Raw genomic sequence first — 22,139 nt, 5'->3', positions numbered from 1 at the left:
TTTTAAATTCTACAAGTATTTTGTTACTATAGGCTAAAAATATGTTTCATTGGAGTAGCTTTCTTAGTTATCCTTTATTCTCTAACTTCAGAGCCTCTTGGTCTCTATTGCTACCTTTTGCAATGACCTTTCAGCATTGATTGCAGCACTTTTCACAACCACACGCATAGAAAATGAAAACTGCAGAAGTAAATACGAGATCAGCGAGTGAGTTTTAGCTCTGTGTGCCAGGGTTTTCCTTGGAGTAGCTTTTTTTCTTTGCCTTATTTTGTTATAAGCAGTAATTATTTCCATTTTTGAAGCTTTATTTCCCAGTTAATTAAATTATATACAGCTTGTAATATGAAAATCAGTGCTATAGGAAGAATGTTTGTATTAGTGAGTGGTTATGGTAGAAGAAGAAATTGTAATGTGTGTTGGTCATATTATCAGGGTTTTCTCTCCCTGAGGGTGATTCTGTGATTTCAACTTTTGCTCTTGTGACAAACCAAAAAAATGCATCTTCCAATAATGATTACGTCTGCGGCCATACTACCCTGAACTCGCCTGACCTCGGAATCTAAGCGGGGTCGGACCTGGTTAGTACTTGGATGGGAGACCAATAATGATTAAATTTTATTTTAGTTTTTGTCCCCACAAATAGCAACAATATAACTACAGGATTAAGTCTTAGTAAGAACTTTTGAGAAAAGATCCCAGGTCTGTGGTTTTCTACTTTTTTCTTTCCTCATATTCTCCAGAGCTGAGGTTTAGAGGAAAGCATGTAAGGAACTGAATGTAGATCACTGATGCTAACTTATCAAAGAACATTTCAGTATTTGAATATTTTTTTAACAAACTGACTAGATAGTCCTTTTTTAATTCAGAAAAAATTTTAATTTGGATATAGTTTTTCTGTGGAAATTTATTTCACACTACAGTTTTCAGTTGTTTGAGTCCTTTTAGTGGGGAAAAAAACACCAAAATGTAGGCCAGATGTCTTGCAATTAAGCTCTGGTTGCACCTCTAATTAGTTTTGAGGCCCTAGACAGTAATTGAAACATCTAGTAGCTTTAGTTATTTACAAAATGAGGGCATTGGACTATAACAAGTTTTTGGATTCCCTTCTAGCTCAGTAGTGATAATGCCAAAGGGAATGCGAATATACAGGGCTATAGCCTGCATTGAATTTGGATGGAAGTAAATAATGTGAAAGGAAATGAAAGGACATTGAGGAACCTCAATTAAAATTAAATTAAAAGTTGAAATAAAGACCCATGAGCTTTCCTCACTTGCCTGCTGCTTTCCTGTTGTCAACCAAAAACACATGTTTACCACCAGAATTTTGGACAGAATTGGCTACAAGGGCAAGCAACTGGATCCTCTTTATTTTCTGAGATTGTAGAACTCATACATGGTTTCAAAGCTCTGTACTCTGGCAGGAACTTCCATTTGTGGTAAGGTCAATCCAGGATAATTTTTGGCTTTTATTCCCTTGGTGCTTTTAGGAGAATCCAAACTGTAGGCCATTCATACTTTTCTTCATTTAGATTTTTGAGGCAGCTACTACTTCCTAACTCTATGGCCTTAGGTATACATAATGCCTTGAACATTCAGTATTAGCTGTTGATACCAGGAATTACTGAGTGCATGAGCAAGACATTCAGTTTGTTGTCAGGTGAAAGGAAGAGGCAGGTATAATACTTTATTCCTGTGTTATTTGATAAATACCCTAACAGAGGTATGAAAGGCAGCAAGGATGGCAGAGGAAGAAGAGAATAGGAATTCATTTTGAGGTCAGGAAACATTCTAGACAGAGGAATGGCAAGTTCAAAGGCCCAGTCATAAAAAGATCCAGGGAAATAGGAAAAATACTTTGTTCTTGGAATTCAGGATTCAGAGGTAGGCATTGTAGAGAGAGATTGAGGAGCAGTGGGACCAGATGAGAAAGATGATTGAATGCCAATTCTTTAGACTATTTTTTAGAGACAATGGAGAACTAATGGGAAACTGTCAGGGAATTAGTCACCAGGGTTTTTTGTTGTTCTCTTTCTCCTTTCCTCCATCCATCCCTCTTTTGTTTTTTCTTTCTTTTTAAAGTTACATATTTCTAAGAATAGATCATAGGCTAGAGGAGGCTGATAACAGAGAAAGAAATTAAGAAGTTATTGTAATAGTTCCTGAGAGAGAGAGAGATGGCCTGAATTAAGGTTTTTGAGGATGCTTGTATTGGGTTATCTCTGAAGTAGAATTGACAAGATTTGTGACTAATAGAATGTAATGGAGAGAAGGGATGTAAAGGATGATTGTGGTTTCTGACTTGAGCAACTGAATTGACCGCAGGGGTTTAGGAAATTTTTTTTATAGGGAGAAATGTAGGGGTCGAAAGGGACATTCAGGTAGAGCTAGCCAATGCAACTCAGATAGGTGTAGATTTAGACCCCTGTACTTACAGTTGAAATGCTGAAAGTGGGTGAGGGCTTTTAGGAAGTAAGGGAGCAGGAAGTATACCATAGGGAGTATCATTCAAGAAGTGAACAGCGGAAGGAGACCTATAAAAGTGGACTGAAAGGAGCAGTACAGCGAGGGGTTGGAAGAGAGCTGGGCACTGGCAAACACAGAAGCCAGAGGGAGGAGGGTTTTAAGCAATAGAGGATGGTCATTTAAGTAGTCTTAGAGGAAAGGGGCCGTTTTTCCGCTGAGTGTAAAGGAAAGGGAGGATAAATGCTATTTAAGGTCAATTTAGGAGTAGAACTAAAATTGAATTTCAATGTTATCACATTGATTGAATTTTCTTTTCTCACATGGTCATCTTTTCAGTATTCACCATAATCTGGTCCCAACTTTTATATTTTTCTCTCATAAATACACAAGTACATCCTTGTTCTATCTCCATAAAGTGGGATCACTAACTTTTACGGGTTCTGATTGGTATAATACATATACAATTATGGTAAAATAAGGAATTTTTTTTCTTTCTTTTTCAAACAGGAACGCCAACCACTACATCTGCATCTACAACAGGTTTCAGTTTAGGATTCAGTAAACCTGCAGCATCTGCTACACCATTTGCTCTGCCTATTACTTCTACCTCAGCTAGTGGTCTTACTCTTTCATCTGCTCTGACATCAACTCCAGCAGGTGAGGCAGAATGGGGAAAAAGTCACATTTTATGGTTAGAATTTAATTTTATTTGGTTAGTGTAGATAGGTATCTACCTTTATTAAAGATAACTTCAATTTGGGAAATTTATTATTTAAATCATTCAGCAGTTTTGACCTATTAAATTACTGATTTGTAAAAAAGTTCAGCACTGGGCATTACAGCAGCAGAGACCATCTTGAAAGTTGGTCTCTATTTACAGAGAGCAAAGCAGTAGAGAAGATGAAAGAAATAAAATGTAAAACCATTAATGTCTACTTTGTAGAGTCCAGGGGTGCTGCCAAACATCTTTGAATGCATAAGACAGCCCCACAGCAAAAAATTACTTGGCCAATATGTCAGTACCAAGAAACTTCACAAACCACTTTTGATACGTTTGATCAGTCACAGCACCTTCTCCATACACTGCACAAATCTTTTTTTGCATTTTTATCTTTCTTGAAATAATAAAGGATAATATGCTGACAGTGTTGCTTATTTTCTTCCATCTTCAATATTAAAATGGCTACACAAAAATTCACCAATTTTTGTTTTTGTTTTTAAATGCACGCTGTAGGACAGGTGTCACAATACAATCAAAATAGTTTCAGATGAAGTTACAGACAGCTAAGCACTACTAGAGCCATGGTACCGAAAAAACTAAATGAACATTTTGGCCAACACAATATTACCCAAAGTCCTATTTCCTATCACTGGTTTCCTTTTTATTCATAAATATAATTTTATCTTTATTGAGTAGTTTTTCCCAAGAGCCAATTTTATCATGGACATCGATTTTATAATAAATTGTTTTGTATTTTCTGTGGTATTCTAGAAACTGTGTTTACTTTTTGAAGGCTTACAATCTCACTTTTTAGCATCCACAGGATTTACTCTAAATAATTTGGGTGGAACATCAGCCACAACCACAACTGCATCAACAGGCCTTTCTTTAGGCGGAGCCTTAGCTGGTTTGGGAGGTTCACTTTTCCAGAGTACAAACACAGGAACATCAGGTAATTGATGGTATTTATTCTCAAGAAATAGTAAATATTTTATTTTGGCATTTTGAGCAGATTGCTTTGTCTTATTAACCTGTATGTTTTCCTTTTAGTGTGAAAACAATTTTAATGTTTTTCATGCATAATTAGCTTAGCCATATTTTAGAAATACATTTTCCTGTTTCTCAATATTGATTGACTAGATAAAGCAATGAAGAGGAGCCTGTTTGAGGAATCAGTAACATTTTGAGAGAAACTTGTCTTTGTAATAAATAGCAGTTGAATAGTCTTGGATCATATCATGTCTACAGTCATTGTAAGACATCTTGACCTCTTAAGCCTTTGGACCTAGGAATAGCTATTTATTATAGACATCAGGAAAAAGGGTATCAGCATGCTTTGAAGGCAAGATTGTAAAATAGAATATTAAATGATTTCATTACAGTCAGGCATCAAGTCATCTGGCAGAGACTACTGAGTTAATAATTTATATTTTGTGTTGATTTCTCATTTCATGCTTATTTTGAAATTAGCTTCATGTTAAGGATTCTACAGATATTTTGAATATTGGCGATAGTTTATACCAATATAGGAAAGCCAGTGGAGCTTTGTGGGAGTGAGAATATACTCCCTTTTATTTGAAGAAATTGTGTGATTACCTCACACAGCAGTGTAACATCAAGAATTTCTGTTTAACAATTTACATATTAGGAATATTTGATGCATGTTGAAATCACAGAATTTTTGATGAATAATTTATAATGGCTATTTCAGAGTACCTAATATGTGTCTAATACTTGGTTGAATGGGAGAGATGAAGGAATGTGACTTAATGATCTCTATAGAAGCTTTATTTTTGTGTCGTCTAATACTAAATTTAATGGAGTAATTCCAAGTTGGTGGGATGGGAGAAAAGGAGTTGGTCAAGGTAACCTGTAGAAATTTGTAATAGTCAGATTTCGTTGATCTTTCAAATACTTTGCCATTATTGTATTACTTTGTAGGTATTCCAAATGTCTTCTAATAACCAAATCACTAGATGATTCTAATACATATTTATTTGCAGGATAAATATTTAAACATTTCTCCCAAAGTGTCCTATGAGAGTAAGATACAAAAATAATAAAAAGGGGAGGTAGAGGAGTTTTTTTTGTTTTATTACTGCATTTTTAGGTCTGTTCTGATTTTTCTTAGTCTCCTGATACAATAATTGAATGCTTAATTTATAGTAACATTAACCTAAAGGTGCCATTGATTTTTTGTAAAACTTAAGTTATTTATTTAGCTACATTTTTTCATACATTGCCAGGATTTAAATTCAGTTTTCAGTTATGCCATGCTCTTATTAGTACATCGCACTGTTTTCTGTTTTTAAAATAAATAGCATCTTGTCTAAAAAAAAAAAAAACCAACCAAAAACCACAATTGTGTCAGCTTGGAAATGTATGGACTTATATGATTTACCAACGCAAGATCTTTGAAATTTTGCTATTTGATTCACAAGTATATATTAATGACTTAAAATTAACTGTAGTCTAGCCCCTTTAATTCCTTTTGTCAGTGAAGTAGGCTTTAAATAAATGAAGTCTACTTTTTATAAACAAGTTTTATAAAAAGAATTTAGGAGTATGAAATTTTGATAATGTTTGAAATTTTGATAATGTTTGAATTATAAGACTTCCCATTATCAGTTCTTTAAATTTCATTAATTGTAAAACTATTTGCTTTATATTATACTAAACTCTTATAAATTCATATTAGATACTATTTTCCCTCAGTTTTATTGAAAGTATAATTGACAAATAGTAAAATTTAAAAAATATACATGATTTGACATGTATATGTTGTAAAATTATACATTAATTAACTCCACCTTTTGAGTTAACTAATAAATTCAATACTAGGTTATTTAAAAAGTGTGTAATTCCAAACCATGATTGGAAGACAGGATGTATTCACCTGAAAACAAACAAACTAAAACTACTTTTGTGGAGAGGATTTACAAGCAAGAAAAAAGATTGTCCACATATATCAAATTAAAAGATATATTCTGATCCTTTTAATAAAGAAAAATCACATCATCCAAACTACATGTACTATGGCATCCAAACAAGACTATGAGTCTTTGTCCAGAGTGTGCTCTAGGCCTGTTTCTTGTTATTTTTCTAAATTAAGTATGATGAAAATCTAGGATCCAACCTAAAAGCATTTGAGTGCTGTAGTCTGAAGAAAAAAAATCACTGTAAAGACTTTCAGTGAACTTTGTAAATAGATGTTTGGCTTATTTATAGGTCTTGGACAGAATCCTTTAAGTTTGACTTTGGGAACCACAGCTGCTACTTCAACTGCAGGCAATGAAGGCCTTGGTGGTATAGATTTTAGTAACTCATCAGATAAAAAGAGTAAGTTATGTTATAATTTTATGTTCTAACAGTCCTGTTAGGGAACTTAAATTCCTATGTCTGGGAGATTGGTATATATTCTGTAGTAAAGTTTTTACTTTTCAGTTTGTTTGCGTTATATTTTATAAATTTTGTTTTAGGCATTTAAGATTTTATTTTTGTAGAAAATTGAGATTTGTATGTACCTGTGTCTTACGTAGCTATCTTAATGTGTGTATATATTATATATCTTAATATATTTTTTGATTGGGATTATGATACATACATTGTTAGAAACCTATTCATTTTCATGTGGAATTTCAGAAGTATTTATTAATGTTAGTAATTCTTTAAAAATATTTTAATGCTGCTTAGTGTTAATTTAATGAATGAAGATATCTATTTAGTTAGCCATCATCCAGTTGTTAGTGGTTTTTTTCCAGTTCTTTTACTCTGGGAAGTATCACTGTATTGGGCATCTTTAAAGAGTGAGTCAGGGTAGTGTTGTAGTTTAAAGAGTGTCAACTTTGAAGCTAAATTGCCTGAGTTCAGACCCTGGCTCAACTGTTTACAAGCTCTGTGATGTTATTCAAGTTATTTATCCTCTCTGTGCTTTAGTTTTTTTATTTGTAAGTGGGGGAAACTAACAGTACCTACTGTGTAAGGTTAGTTTGAGGATTACTATAATATTTGTAAAACTTTAGCAGAGCCAGGCACACAGTAAACGCTGTTTAGGTGTTTGCTTTTATAAACTTTGCTCATATTCTTGATTATTTCTTTAGGGCGAATACCTAGAAATTGAATCACTGACAGGGTTTAAAGACAGGGACATTTTGGAGATTTTTAGAATATGTCGTGAAATTGCTTTCCAGAAAGGTTTTACCAATTTATTTACCTACCAATGAGTATGAAAACACCCTTCTTGCTGTGCTCTTGTCATGCTGAATATTCTCTTTAAAAATTTACCAAATTCGTTTTGAAAAGTTTTTTATTGTTTTTAGGTCTGTGTATGATTTTTTTGTTTTGTTTTGCAACATCTTTTCTGCTTCTGATGGAAACATGTCTTACCAGAGAGTTTACATACATACTGCATTAAATCTTTCAGAAGAGCTTTAGAATGAGGGTATGGGTGATGGTGTAAAATAGTGTCCATATATCTGTATAAGAATTTTTTAATTGAACATAGGTTTTATTATAAGGAGATAGTATTTATTCTAGGGTGAATTGCTGTCCTAAAAGTTGGTAAAATTCTTTTAAACTTATACAATTTGGGTTTATTTCTCTTTGAATGAAAATTTATTAATTTCTAAACATAAGAGCCCTATCTCTTTTTTTTATGTGGTATTCTTTATTGTGGCAACTCCTTTGTTAGAAAAATAGCCTTAGATGTTTTAGCAGCTTACCTTTTTTACTTATATGGAGCTGTCTGATACCCTCCAACTACTTTTATTTTAAGAATGAGACTACTTGTCTCTTCATTGTAATTGCTTTTAGGCTCCATATGAAAGAGCAGATTAAAGCAGAGGCACGAGAAAAATGTAAAGAGTTAATCCCTCCTTTCCTGCCCAAGTCCTATTCTCATATATATTGTACCTTAGCTAGAGTTGGGCAAGAGGAACATGTAGAGTAAATGAATATGACCACAGGTACCACATCCCAGTTCCCTCTGATCCGCTACGTGTATTAAGGAAGTTGGGGGATTTTTTTATTCTAAAACCTTTTTTTTTTTTTTTTTTTTTAATTTTTAGTAGCTGTATTAGTGCGGACCTGTAGTATCAGTGGGATTTAACCAGATGAAGAGTGGTAGATAACAACATTCCATGAAGAGGGGGCAGCAGAGCAAGGCCTAAAGATGAGAATGATCCTAGCCGTTTTGAAGAATTGCTGGAAGGCCAGCATAGCTGCAGAACAGAAAGATTTAAATTCCTTGTATACCATACTAAAGAGTTTCGTAATTTTACTGAGGACAGTTGCGATCTACTGAAGGGTTTTGATCTGGAGAATGTGACACAATGAGATTTGTGTTTTAAGAGCATTCCGAGAACCATATGGAGAATAATGTGCAGGAAGCCAAGTGGAGAACTGTTAGGAAGCCTTTATGGTAGTCCACAGGTATGACCTAGGCAAGCTAGGTAGACTGATCAGGAGTCCATACTAGTCTATAAACAGGCTTAAGTTTTATTATACACATGTTTGTATGTGTATTAGTTTTTGTAAAATATAAAATGGAATATCAAAGAAATAACAAAGTAATAGCTAGTCCAGGAAGAAGTTGAACTTTTTGGAAGAAAATAAAATTAAATCCCTACCATATGTCACTGTATCTTATCAAATCCAAGACACTGTTTATAGATCATAGGTGCCAATTTCAGAAATGTCAAACCAAGAAAGAAAAAAAAATCTTAGAATCAATAAAATACAAAATATGGAAAAATAAAGTTGGATTAAAGAGGTAAACAAAAAGAAACCCCATGTACAAAGATAAAAGGTAAATGATGAATTTAGAGGGAAGTACTTGATTTTTAGATGCTGTTGTTTTCACATTTTAACATTTCTCAAGTCAAAATGTATCTTAAAATTATAAGGATCTAGTTTTAGAAATAGACACAGCAAATATGATACATATGAGACAGTTAATTTGCTTAATGTTAAAATAGCTCTTAAAAGTCAGTAAGAGAAATACCTCAACAAGATACAAATAGCAAAAACAGTTCACAAAAGGAGAAATGTACTTGTCTAATTAACATTTCAAATAAATGTTTTACTTAGTACTGTCAGGATTGTGAATTAAGATTATAATGGAATGGCATTTTCACCTACATACTAGCAATGATTTATTTTTAAAAAGATTTAATTTATTTTATTTTTATTAATTTATTTTTAGAGAGAGAGGAAGGGAGAAAAAAAGCGAGAGAAATATCACTCATTTGCCCTTAGTATGCACCGCCACCAGGGACTGAACCCACAGCCGAGGCATGTACCCTAACAGGAAATCAAACCAGTGAACTTTTGATTTGTGAGGTGATGCCCAACCAACTGAGCCATATTGGTCAGGGCACAATGATTTATCAATTTATTTTTTTAATGTGTTCATTGTTGTTGAGGGTGTGATGGAAGGGATACTCTTATTCCTAGTAGATAGGAAGGTAAGTGGGGACAGTTGTTCTCAGGGGTCATTTTGGTATTATGTCAAAGGCCTTCCCTTGCATATTCTTTGACCTATAAATTCCTCTTGGAATACAAATCAAGTAGTGCACAAGTATTGTATTTGTAGATAGAGACATTCATCGAAGCAGTATTCTTTCTTTAGTAAATGCTAATGTGCTAAGAAAAGGGTTGGGTATAAAGATTATAATACAGCTACATCATCTATGCACTATGTAGTCATTTAAAGTCCTTTTAATTGACATGGAGAATATTCACCACATGCTGAGAAAATACATTAAAAAATAACTCATTGTAATCCTGATGGCCTTAAGGAAAATGCATGCATAAGTGCAGAAAAAGGCTGAATGGAACCGTTGAGATTCTCTGGGATGAAGTTTCATGGGTTTCTGTATTTTCTATACTTTCTTAAATGAACAGGTCACTGCAACATTTGCTGAAGGAGCACGTTTTTACTTTTTTCTATTTTTAGATATATACTACTAATGAAATAGGTGTTATTACTGAGAGCTTTTGATTGGTCTGCAAACACAAAAAAACTCATTTAAAAACATTTTCTGCTTTTGTAAAATATTTAGAGAAGTTCAGGTAATCTGATGTGTTTTAGTATTCCATACTGAATGGGCCTCAAAAAGTATAAAGCAAAGCCCTTAGGAGTTAAACTGCCAAGTAGGAATATTTTTCATGGAAGATAGTTTAAAAAAAGACTTTTTAAAAATTTATTTTAAAAAGTTTTTCAATTACAGTTTGCATTCAATATTATTCTGTATTAGTTTCAGAGGTACTGCAAAGTGGTTAGAAAATCATGTACTTTACAAAGTGGTCCCCCGATGCTTCAGGTACCCTCCTGGCCTCATACATAATTATCAGTAGTTACCACGATATTATTGACTCTATTCTCTATGCTGTAATCTACATCTTTGTGACTATTCTGTTACTACCAATTTGTACTGCTTAATCTCTTCACCTTTTTCACCCAGCTGCCCATCCCCGCCCCTCTTGACAGCTGTCAGCTTATTTTCTGTATTTATGAGTCTGTTTCTGTTTTGTTTATTTTATTCTTTAGCTTCCACATATAAGTGAAGAAATCATATGGTATTTGTTTTTTTCTCTCTGACTTCTTAAGATTCTTGCCCTTGAAAGAAATAGATGTAAATCAGTTACATAACGGTTTATACATACGTATATATGTCTCCATAATTGGAGTTTGTGACAATTCATGATGTTTAAGGGGCAGTCTAAGAAATGCTTAAGTTTCTATTTATACCTTAGTTTGCATTAAGTTAAAACTTGTATTGCAGTATATTGTAAAATTACCTAATTTTACACAAAATTTCTTGAATTTTCTAGGTGATAAAGCAGGAACAAGACCAGAGTAAGTTTACAATTTAACTTTTAACATATTCTAATTAAAGAGTTTAATTTATTAAATTGTAGGCAAATGGTGGGTTGGAAGAACCATGTAAGCATTTAGAACATAAAAATTTTTAACCAGTTTTTGTCAAAAATAAAATAATAAACCTACTTCAGAAAGATTATGAAAGGTCAAATCTTTAATTTTTAATCATTAAGAAAATTTATAACATTCTTTCTAGGAAGAGGTTGGCTTTTCCCCACATAATGCAAATAAATACAAATATGTATGTATTTTTTAACTTATTAAATATTGAACAATTCATGGAACTTCACTCTTGGAACGCCTTTTATATATATAAATGAAAAAATGCATGGGTGTCCGTGTACCTTTTTTATATGTATAAATTACTGTGGCAGGACTGTTTTATTTTTTGAGGATGAAGAGGAATAATAATAGCCTCCATATATATCATGTATATGATTGGAGATTATTATTTTTATATTTTCTCACATAATTTATATCATGTTGAAGAAAGCATTTGTTAAATAAGTGATCAAGTTCAGTCTTCCCAAACATCTTGTGTATATTTTAGTCTTGTTATATAAATGAGGAAGCTGAGAGAGACAGATTTGCCTAGAGTGGTTATCCAGGAAGTATGTATCGGGTCTGTGACTGAAGTCTAACCCGTGACCCTGTTACAGCCTGCCGCAATTCCCTTATTCCTGCCTTCATTAAATATTTATGATTCCCTAGGTCTACCTTGTTGAAGAACATACTGAAGTTATAAAATAATAAAGTAAAATATTGTGAACATCTCATTATGTGAAGTTTTGTAGACTCTCTTTAATGAATGCTTTCATGTTTTTGAATTGAATAAAATGTCCATCATAGGATTTTTGAATCAGGAGGAACTTAGTTTAATATCTCATGCAACCTGTGGTATTTTCTCTTTTTTTTCTGTAAACATTTAGTCAAAAGTATTTATGTAGATGCCAATCATTTTAGAAAAGGAGGGTCCACATCAGATGAATTGTTAGTTATTTCATAGGTCAGGAAATTTATTGTTCTTTATAAAGAACTTTGAAATCATCCAAGAAAGCTATAAATGGGAAATATTTGTTTTAATTTCTTGTATCATAACACATATTCTAATAAAACTCAGCTGTTACCTTCTTACAATCTCAATGGTTTTAATACATCTGTGGCATTTTTCTTAGGGATAGTAAAGCACTGAAGGATGAAAATCTACCTCCTGTCATCTGCCAGGATGTTGAAAATCTCCAGTAAGTATGTCAAGTATAATTAGATAAATCATACTTGAATGCAAGAATATATTTTAGGGGAAACACCTCTTCCTCCTAAACATTTTAACTTGGATTAAAATTTAATGCTTTTAGAAATTAGAGTGAAGACAGGACAGTAGTAACTAAAATTCTGTAATTGCCATATTGTAAATCAGCATGTTGCCATGGCTGGTGTGGCTCAGTGGATTGAGGACTGGCCTGCGAACCAGAGTCACCGGTTGGATTCCCAGTCAGGGCACTTGCCTGGGTCGCAGGCCAGGTCCCCAGACGGGGGCGTGTGAGAGGTAGCCACACATTAATGTTTCTTTCCCCCTTTCTCCCTCCCCTTCCCCTCTGTCTAAAAATAAATACAAAAAATATTAAAAAACAAACAAACAAACATGAACTGTAGGTGAGTTATTAGTTTTTGCTTCTTAAAACACTTGAACACTGATCAACCTGTTGTAAATGTACTTTTTTTCCTGTAGGAAACCAAAGGTGTATTTTTTTTAATTAAGTTTTTGGGTTTTTTTAAGGAAATTTGTGAAGGAACAAAAACAGGTCCAAGAAGAAATTAGTAGAATGTCTTCAAAAGCAATGCTTAAAGTACAAGAAGATATTAAAGCTCTGAAGCAGCTTCTGTCATTGGCTGCCAGTGGATTACAAAGAAACACTTTCAATATTGACAAATTGAAAATAGAAACCGCTCAGGTAAACTAATTTAAAGTCATTGTATTATAGGGGGAGTGTGTGTATGTTTTTCAAATGGAAATGGGTCTCTTTAATTATAAAGTTTGATATAGACATACTACTATAATAAAACCATATAGCACGTATACTTTTAAATTGGTATAGTAGTAATAGTTACAAGTTTATATCTGGCGCTCACTATGGATGAGGCATTGTTCTAAGCAGTTTATATATATTAACCCTAAAGTGGGGTTTTCATTACAGTCCTGTGTGGTAGTCACTATTATTAACTCCATTTTATAAATAAGAAAACAGGTAGAGAGCTTTGCCAGTAAGTGGGAGAACTTGGGTCCAGACCTTTTTGGTCTCTAGAACTTATTCTACTAACTACTTTGTTTCATAAAAGTGCTTGCCAGCATAATTGTTACACTGGAGGAGAGCAGCTAGATAGAAAAAGATGTCTTTTTAAATCTGTCGGTCATTAAATAAAAAGTATGTGCTTTATAGATATTAAATTCTCCTGATGACTTGCTCGTCTTAGGTCTTAGTTATTGGTAATAAGAATGGTATCGATGCTGGTATCTTCCGTCACTCATGCCTACCTGTTTTTTGTCCCTATCGTATAATACTTACAATATACGCAGGTGGGCAAAAGTAGGCTTACAGTTGTGAGTATAAGGAACACAGAGTTTATTCTTGCATTATTATTTATTAATAATTGTATTATTTATTTGTATTATAAGTAAACCTAGCTTTGCCCACATCTGTGTATAAAAAACATAATATTATAGTCCTTTTTTAATGTGGGCTTATTAGAGAGCTATGTTCTTCATAAATGAAGTGATAATATAGAGTCTGGCACAAATGACACCCCGTTTTTATAATCTTTTTTCACAAAATCATAAGCATGTAATTCTGCAGCATAACAAATATGACACTTAAGTATACCATATAACATCTTAGGTGAAATGTTTGAAATAAAACTGTAAATAATTACACCCATATTATTACCCTACTAACCACACTCAAGCAGGTGTTACTTCTGCTGAACCCTGTATTTTAAGAAAAATTTTAAAGGTGCTTGTCTTTTATTAAATTCAGAAATAATTGACATAAAACATTTGTTTGAGGTTACACTGTAGTGATTCAATATTTGTATATATTGCAGTTAATATTCGTCACCACAAACAGTTGAAAATGTTTTTTTACCTTGTAATGAGAAGTGTTAAGATCTATTTTCTTAGCAATTTTCAGGTAGACAGTTTAGTATTAACTGCAGTCACTGTGCTGTACAGTACATCTCCAGGACTTATTTTATAACTGGAAGTTTGTACTAGCTTATGTGTCTTTAAGTCAACTATTGGAAAATACTTGATGTTTTTAATAAAAATGTGTTACTAAAATAGCTATTCTAAACTATGATGTTTATAGGAGATTCAAAGGTTTTATTTTCTGCCTTCAGATTTCTTACTACAAATTCTTTGATTAAATATGAAAAGTATTCCCACTTATTCTTCCTCTTTGTATCATCAAATATGTACATTCTAGAAGGGAAATGTTAGTTACATTTTAGAGTGGAGAATGTTTAGACTCTGATTAAACATTACATGAAATTATAAATTTCCTATGTAAAATAATGAAATTATATGGCAAAGTCATTAGCAAAGTAAGAGAGAAGGCAAGCTTAAGAAGAGAAATGAATGCTATAATGGGATTCATTGTACCTCTTAACAGTGGATGATACCTGTTACATACCATAGTTGTTGATAGTCTTTTAGAGATAAAAAGAGAATTCCAAAGGTACTAAAAGCCTAATGGGGTGAATGAAATAATACAAGACTGGGTAGAGCATAAAGGTAGCAAATGAAGAAGATACGAGTCAAAGTTTACTTACAGAAAAAAATCATCTGAGTTGAACTTAGAAAATTTTATGAGATATCAGTGAAATTTGCTCTAAGATTATTCTTATTTCCAGTATATAGGAATTGGTGTTCTAGTGAATTACCAGTTGAAAAAAAATGTTCTGGCTCCATTGGTGAAGTAGTTATCCATCTTATTTAAACCAGAACCTTTCCCCTCCCCCCCAGTGTTTTTCTGGGAAATAAAAGCAATCCTGAGGTGAGGAGCAGTGTTGTGATTGTGTAGACCAGAACCTTATGGAAGCAAAAATCTTTATGTACATCATTTTTTGGGGTACAAAACTCAAGAGTTTAAATAAGTAGGGTGGTTAAAGTATTGGTGGGTCAAGGCAAGTGCAAAGTGGTTTGTTGGAAGTTATTGCTGAGTCCATGCATTCAGTGAACTTTTAAAAAAAAGATTTTACTTATTTACTTTTAAAGAGAGGGGAAGGAAGGGAGAAAGAGAAACATCAATGTGTGAGAAATACATCGATTAGTTGGCTCTCGCACATGCCGAACTGGAGACTTGGCCTGCAACCCAGGCATGTGCCCTGACTGGGAATTGAACAGGTGACCTTTCAGTTCATGGTCTGGCACTCCATCCACTGAGCCACACCAGCCAGGGCCACTCAGTGAACATTTTTAAGTATCTGTTAAACACAGAGCACTTCAACAGGCATTTGGGATCAAAACACAATATCCTAGGGAAAGTGAGTTAAATTCGCTAGGTAGTATATTTCAGTACAAGGTATGATGCAACACAGAGGGCTCAAATGGGCACTTTTATCATATGTCCAGAGTAGAATATCTTTGTGTTGGTTCTAGAAACATACTTATGTGTTCCCCAGGCTGGCAAGAAAAAAGGCACAGGGGTATGAAATAGGCATGTTTGAGGATCTACAAGCAGTTTACTATTAAGAGCATTGAGTATGAATCTGGGCCTGGAAAGAGTCAGTGCTTAGAGAAGTAGGCAGGAGTCAGAGTTGAATAGTTCAGACCTCTCCTGGGCATTTGTGCTGGAGTCAGATAGGATAGAAACTTGATCTGAAGAATGAAAATGAGGTGGAAAGAACAGTTAGAGACCTAACAGTTTGGCAATAAAATGAAGGCAAGAGGTTGCCACAGGGAATATAAAGGTTAAGATAAGATACTTTTTTTTTTTTTTTTTTTTTTTTAGTGAGGGAAACTTAAGTAGAAGTTGAAAAAGCAGTGAAATGATAAGAATGTGAAATGCAAGGGGTTAAAACAATATCAGCCTTGAAAAACAATTGACTAGAAAATAGAAATGGCATTGAGGAATAGTCAGAGGGATTTAAGAATGGTTGAGTCTATAAGCTTTAAAAAAATTGGGCTGCCTAGGTTCAGTTCTCAGGTCTTTGCGCTACATGGCTTTGGGCAAATTATAATGTCTCTAACTCCATTTTTTTCATTTGAAAGTAGGGAAACATTGTATATGTTACAGGGTTATTACTGAGGAATAACAGTGATAATATAAAGTCTTCAGCATAGTGCTTGGTACAGAATAAGTACCCAGAATGTTAACTGCTGCTGTCATTGGCATCCACATTATTACTACTACCTTGTTTTTTTACAATACTGTTTTCTATGCTTATAGTAAAGGTTTTTACAGTGGTGTAGTCTTTTATTGTGGATAAATTAATTTCATGAGACCTACAGAAATTCATAGTTTTTAAAATAGATCAGCAGTTCATTTAAATTTATCATAAAGTTTGTTAAAAGTGTAGTTTGTGTTCTTTGGAAAGAGATTTTAGCACTTGTAAGTCAGCTTCTTTTATACTATGTTCTCATAGCATGAACCTTCAAGAATGACACTGTTTGAAGTTTCAGACCAGAGATAGTTGGTATTTTTAGTCTAACTTTTAACTGGACCTTTTTTTTTTTTTTTTTAAACAAATCTCTGGTATATTAGGAGTTAAAGAATGCTGAAATAGCTTTAAGAACCCAGAAAACACCACCTGGACTCCAACATGAAAATGCAGCTCCTGCTGAGTAAGTTACTGGAATTTTTAAAATACATGTTTCTCACTTTAAAAAAAGCAAAACAGTAAAAACAATATATAGACTAAGAATTTTTAGTTTACTAGGAACAAGCCTGGGTTAATAGGCACTTCACATGGATTTTTCCATTTAATTCTCATGATAACCCTATGAGGGTAGTTTATTATCCTCCTCTTATTGAAGGGTAAGTGAAGACCAAGAACAGAGCTTTTGACTATTATGCCATTACTTGTCATTTACATGCTGTGGGGTCTGTTCCAATTTTTTTTTTTTTTTTTAAAGTAGAAATTTGTTTTATCCACTAGGACTTTTTATTTAAAAATAATTTTATGATAGTCTCTTTTGAAACAGTGCATGCTAAATGCAGTTTAACTCTTTTGCTTATTTGCATAGCTTTTATTTACCTAGGTAATAGATCTTTAAGAAGAAAAAATATAAAATATAGATTAATTTTACTTATAGATAAGTAAAATTAAAATTAAAAACCCACCTATAATCTCATCACTCAGCTTTTTATATTCATGTAGTAACCACATATATGATGTATATCTTACCTTCTTTTTTATCCTTTTGTGTTGCCAGAGATAATAATGGCTAATGTTTATCAAAAGCTTACCATATGCCAAGCAGTGTGCTTAGCACTTTACATGCTTAATTTCATTTCCCACAAAACCTCTACAGCTGGTACTGTTCCCATCTCAAGAGATGAGGAGCCTGAGGCATGAAGAGATGAAGTCCTGTGCTTCTGAGTGGTAGAGGTCTGTTTGGCTCCTGGTCTCCAACTTTTTTTTTTTCTTTTAACTTTTTATTATTATATGATTTCAGACTTACAGAAAAGTTTCAAGAATAAAACTAAAGAATTTGCATGTATCTTTTATCTAGATTCCCTACATGCTGACATTTTCACTATTTTTGTTCCTTGCTCTCTATAGGTATATATGCATTTTCCCCCCCAAACAACTTGAGTTCTTTGCAGACATGATACCTTTATGCCTAAGTACTTCAGGATCTATTTCTTAAACATAAGGATATTATGATCAAAATCAGGAAATTAACAATGACAGTGATACTCCTGTTACCTTATTTAGATTAGCATAGGATGTACTTCCTCACTGGACTTTTTCTAGTATTTTATCCTTTGTGTCTTTTTATTGTTCTGCCGTCAGAGCTAGTTTTGAAATGGGTTAAATCACATCATACTTCATTGCAAAAAGCTTTCACAGTTCCCCATTTCATGTAGAATAATGGTCTGGCTGCTTTGTATGCTATTCAAGGTCCATTTTTATCTTTCTAGCATTCCCTGATTAAATTAATCAGATCGGTAGTAATTACGTGATCTTTCTATAGCACACTATAGTGTTTTCAGGTTATAAATATATGAACTGTATTTAGTTATAAATTCTGGTTAACAATTGAACTTTTTAAAAACTTTATTTTAAAATTATTTTAGACTTAGCGCAAAAATGGTAATAAAAAAGAATTTTTTTCCACTTCATTCCCCTTAATATTAACATATTGCATAATCATAATTATCAAGAATAGGAATTTAACTTTGGCACAAATAATTAAAATACATAACTTACTTGAATTTTACTGACTTTTTCACTAATATGCTTATTTTGATTCCAGGAATCTATTTTTCACTAACATACTTTTTCTATTCCAGGATTCTGTTCACATTGCATTTAGTTGTTACTGCTACCTAATCTCTTCCAATCTGTAACAGTTACTCAGCTTTTCTTTGTCTTTGATGACCTTGATACTTTTGAAGAGTATTAAGTTACTTTCTAGATTATCCCTTAGTTGGGATATTTTCATGATTGGAGTAAGGGCATGCATCTATTTTTGAAACTTTGATAACTTAAAAGTTTGAGTTTTTCTTTCAATAATGCCTGCACCACTAAAAGATACATTATGTCATCAGACAAACTCAAAGGCCCTACTTAAATGGAGGCCTGTATTTATTAACTTGGGATTTTTAATATAAAGAAAATAATGTCTTAAAACTTTCATCTGACTATGTTTTTATATAGCTACTTCAGAATCTTGGTTCAGCAGTTTGAGGTACAGCTTCAGCAGTACAGACAGCAGATTGAAGAGCTAGAAAACCACCTTGCTACTCAAGCAAATAATTCACATATAGCTCCTCAAGGTAACATGCTTTCTGTTTGTTTTTTTGTTTGTTTGTTTGTTTGTTTGTGATAGCGCTGGGTTTTTTTTGGTGGGAGACAGAGTAAGCCTTTGTTATATAGTAGATATTCTAAATAACTACTAGTAATTGTCTTAGCTGCCATAAGAAAATTCCCTTAAAAGTCTTCAAGTAAATCTTTATTTCCTGTAAATTTTAAATGTTTTATTATGAATTGTTAATGTGCTAACAAAAGCAGAAGTCTTAGGAACTCCTCCCTCCCCCAGATTCCTGATGTAGACATCCTTCTCTCAGTCTGCTCACTCTGCTACCTTCTCTTACCCATGGAAATACTGGTATAGTGTTTTCCTCCTACACGTGATCTGTACCGAAAATTGGACTCAGTGATAGAAAACAAGTGTTGATTGAGTTAATATATATGCTTTTGTAATAATACAATTTTCTCTTATAGATTTGTCAATGGCTATGCAGAAAATTTATCAAACATTTGTAGCTTTAGCTGCACAACTTCAATCTATTCATGAAAATGTAAAGGTAAGTTTTTATTGTCAATTCATCTCTCTGGATATCTAGATCCAAGTGGAGTATTTGTCCATTTGTGGGACAAAAGAATTCATGTTCATTAAAGAAAGAGCTGAAATTACATATAAATAAAAAAGACAAATAATCCAATATTTTGCCCAGACACAAGTATGGATAATATTTATTCTTTTTAAAAAGTTCCAAGTAACAGTACATTGTGAACAACTTTCTGTGGTCATATACATTTATTCAACATCAGTTTAATAGTTACATAGGATTTTATTATGTATAGCTGCATAGTTTGTTTAACCTATCCTCTTTTGTTAGAAATTTAGTTTGTTTCCATTTCTTTACTACTATAAACAGCGCAACATAATAGAAACATTTTTAGTAGCAAAATTATTTTGTACTGCTTTAATTTTATGTATGCTTTAAATGTTTATAAGCCACTGCATTAAAAAAACTTGATTACATTTGTTCCTCCTAAATACAGGCTATTATTTGTGTTTATGAAATATAAATAAAATAACCTGTCACTACATATGTTGAACCTTGTATAATGTTTTTAAAATTTAAGTGAAATATTGAATATAAGTGCACTTTTAGCAACTAATCAAACAAATATAATTATTTCTTGGAGTTATATATGATTAAAAAGTCTTTAAAATTTAAAGCACCCACGTCTGAGTCTAAATAATTAACTGTGTGGCTCAGTGGATTGAGCGCCAGCCTGTGAACCAAACAGTCGCTTGTTTGATCCCCGGTCAGGGCATGTACCTGGGTTGCCGGCCAGGTCCCTGATAGGGGACATGTGAGAGGCAATCACACATTGATGTTTCTCTCCCTCTCTTTCTCCCTCCCTTCCCCTTTCTCTGTATATAAATAATAAGAATAAAATCATTTAAAAAATTAAATACTTAAAAAAAGTTAATAATTAACTGTATAGAGATTATCAATATTTGCATTTTTAATTTGATTACTAACAATTTTTTTTAAAGTTAACAATTTAAATCATCAGTTTTGAAGTGATAGCACACTTTAAACCTTTTGCTTTAATAAATTTAAAATTCTAGCCCTGGCTGGTATGGCTAAGTGGATTGAGTGCCCGCCTGCGAACCAAACAGTCTCTGGTTCGATTCCCAGTCAGGGCACATGCCTGCGTTGCGGTCCAGGTCCCCAGTAGGAGGTGTGTGAGAGACAACCACACATTGATATTTCTGTCCCTCTTTTTCCCTCTCCCTTCTCCTCTCTAAATATAAATAAATCTTAAAAAAATAAAATTCTAAACCAAATCTTTAAAATAATTTAAAGGGGGAGTTTTTATCAGATATTCTTAACATTTTTATGTATAAATCTGGCCAGTGTTGCTTGGTTGGAGCATCAGCCCATATCCTAAAGGTTGCAGGTTCAGTTCCTGGTTGGGACACATACCTAGGCTGTGGGTTCAATCCCAGTTTTGGGCATGTATGGGAGGCAAACAGTCAATGTTCATTTCTCTCCCTTCCTCCTTCCCTTCCTCTCTTTCTAAAAGCAATGGAAAAAATATTATTTCTATAATAAATATTACTCAAGTTTTTTCAAGTACTAAAAATGATTTTCTGTTGTCACTTTGAAGCCTGTGTTCAGTTTCTTTTTCTTTCTTAATTTATATTAGAAACTTTTCAAATATTCACAAAAGTAGAGTACTGCTATAACGGATGTCCAGGTACCTACCACCAGTTTTAGCAGATCTTGTTTTATCAGTTCTCCACACAGAGATACTTTTTCCCCTGGAGTATTTTAAAGCAAATCTCAGATTTGTCATTTGTAAATATCTACATATGCTTTTTCAGTGGCAGGTTCTTCTCTCTGGATTGAAAACTCCCCTTTTATGACCATAAAACAGTGAGACAAAGATTCACACAAAACAGCCCCAGATCATATTGGATAAACTTTACATGAAATTTTGACCTACTCTTTTTTTTTTTATTACATATTCCCAAGAACCAAAGGATTTTCCATGATCAGATTTGTTATGTTGCCACTTATTTTCAGCTGCATTTAGGTTTCTGGACTTGTTTACTTCTTATAGAAATCTCAGTTTTGTTGGGTTTTTTTTTGTAATATTTTCACGAGATAATCTGTTGAAACAGCCTTAAAATACCTGATCCAGCCAGGCTCAATGACATTAACAAAATTGACCGTTAGTTATGAATTACATAAATCATGATTAATGTCAGGTTTGCTTTTTTTTCTAAACTAATTATCCTTTTCAAGTCTCTAAGGCAGGTCATTATTTCGGAGTATTGGAAGTAGAACTGAAGTTTATAGGCTATTGATGATGGGCTTGGAGGGGGTCAGTTATGAAAAGATTTGTTTTTCTGATACCATATACCCTGCTTCTGACTATTTTCCCCAATTTTCAGTTCCTGGAAGGCCCACTTCTGTATATTATAGAGGTAGGAAAGTTTGAAACAGGAACATCAAATATTGACATTCACACAAAAGGAGATGACAGCTTTTAAATACTGTAGCAGTAAGATTTGTAAATGCTCTACTTGTCATAATCAAAAAG

At 33.1% G+C, this 22,139-nt stretch overlaps 1 protein-coding gene across 3 annotated transcripts in view; it reads left to right on the top strand.

The window, feature by feature from the left end:
* NUP58 (nucleoporin 58) overlaps positions 1-22,139 on the top strand; it is a 56,519-nt gene that overhangs the window by 5,367 nt on the left and 29,013 nt on the right. For all 3 annotated transcript variants that reach the window (XM_054577155.1, XM_054577154.1, XM_054577156.1), the window contains exons 3-11: positions 2,971-3,120; positions 3,999-4,136; positions 6,413-6,523; positions 11,018-11,042; positions 12,242-12,307; positions 12,844-13,018; positions 16,826-16,905; positions 18,948-19,066; positions 19,515-19,597. In XM_054577155.1, coding sequence (XP_054433130.1) covers positions 2,971-3,120; positions 3,999-4,136; positions 6,413-6,523; positions 11,018-11,042; positions 12,242-12,307; positions 12,844-13,018; positions 16,826-16,905; positions 18,948-19,066; positions 19,515-19,597 — 947 coding nt within the window. The remainder of the gene's footprint in view (positions 1-2,970; positions 3,121-3,998; positions 4,137-6,412; positions 6,524-11,017; positions 11,043-12,241; positions 12,308-12,843; positions 13,019-16,825; positions 16,906-18,947; positions 19,067-19,514; positions 19,598-22,139) is intronic.

The sequence above is a fragment of the Pteronotus mesoamericanus genome, unplaced genomic scaffold, assembly GCF_021234165.1.
Source record: "Pteronotus mesoamericanus isolate MK-2021 breed Mesoamerican mustached bat unplaced genomic scaffold, CSHL_Meso_final contig_41, whole genome shotgun sequence".
Taxonomy (NCBI): domain Eukaryota; kingdom Metazoa; phylum Chordata; class Mammalia; order Chiroptera; family Mormoopidae; genus Pteronotus; species Pteronotus mesoamericanus.
The sequence above is the reverse complement of the archived record's forward strand: the minus strand, read 5'-3'. Positions and strand labels throughout refer to the sequence as shown.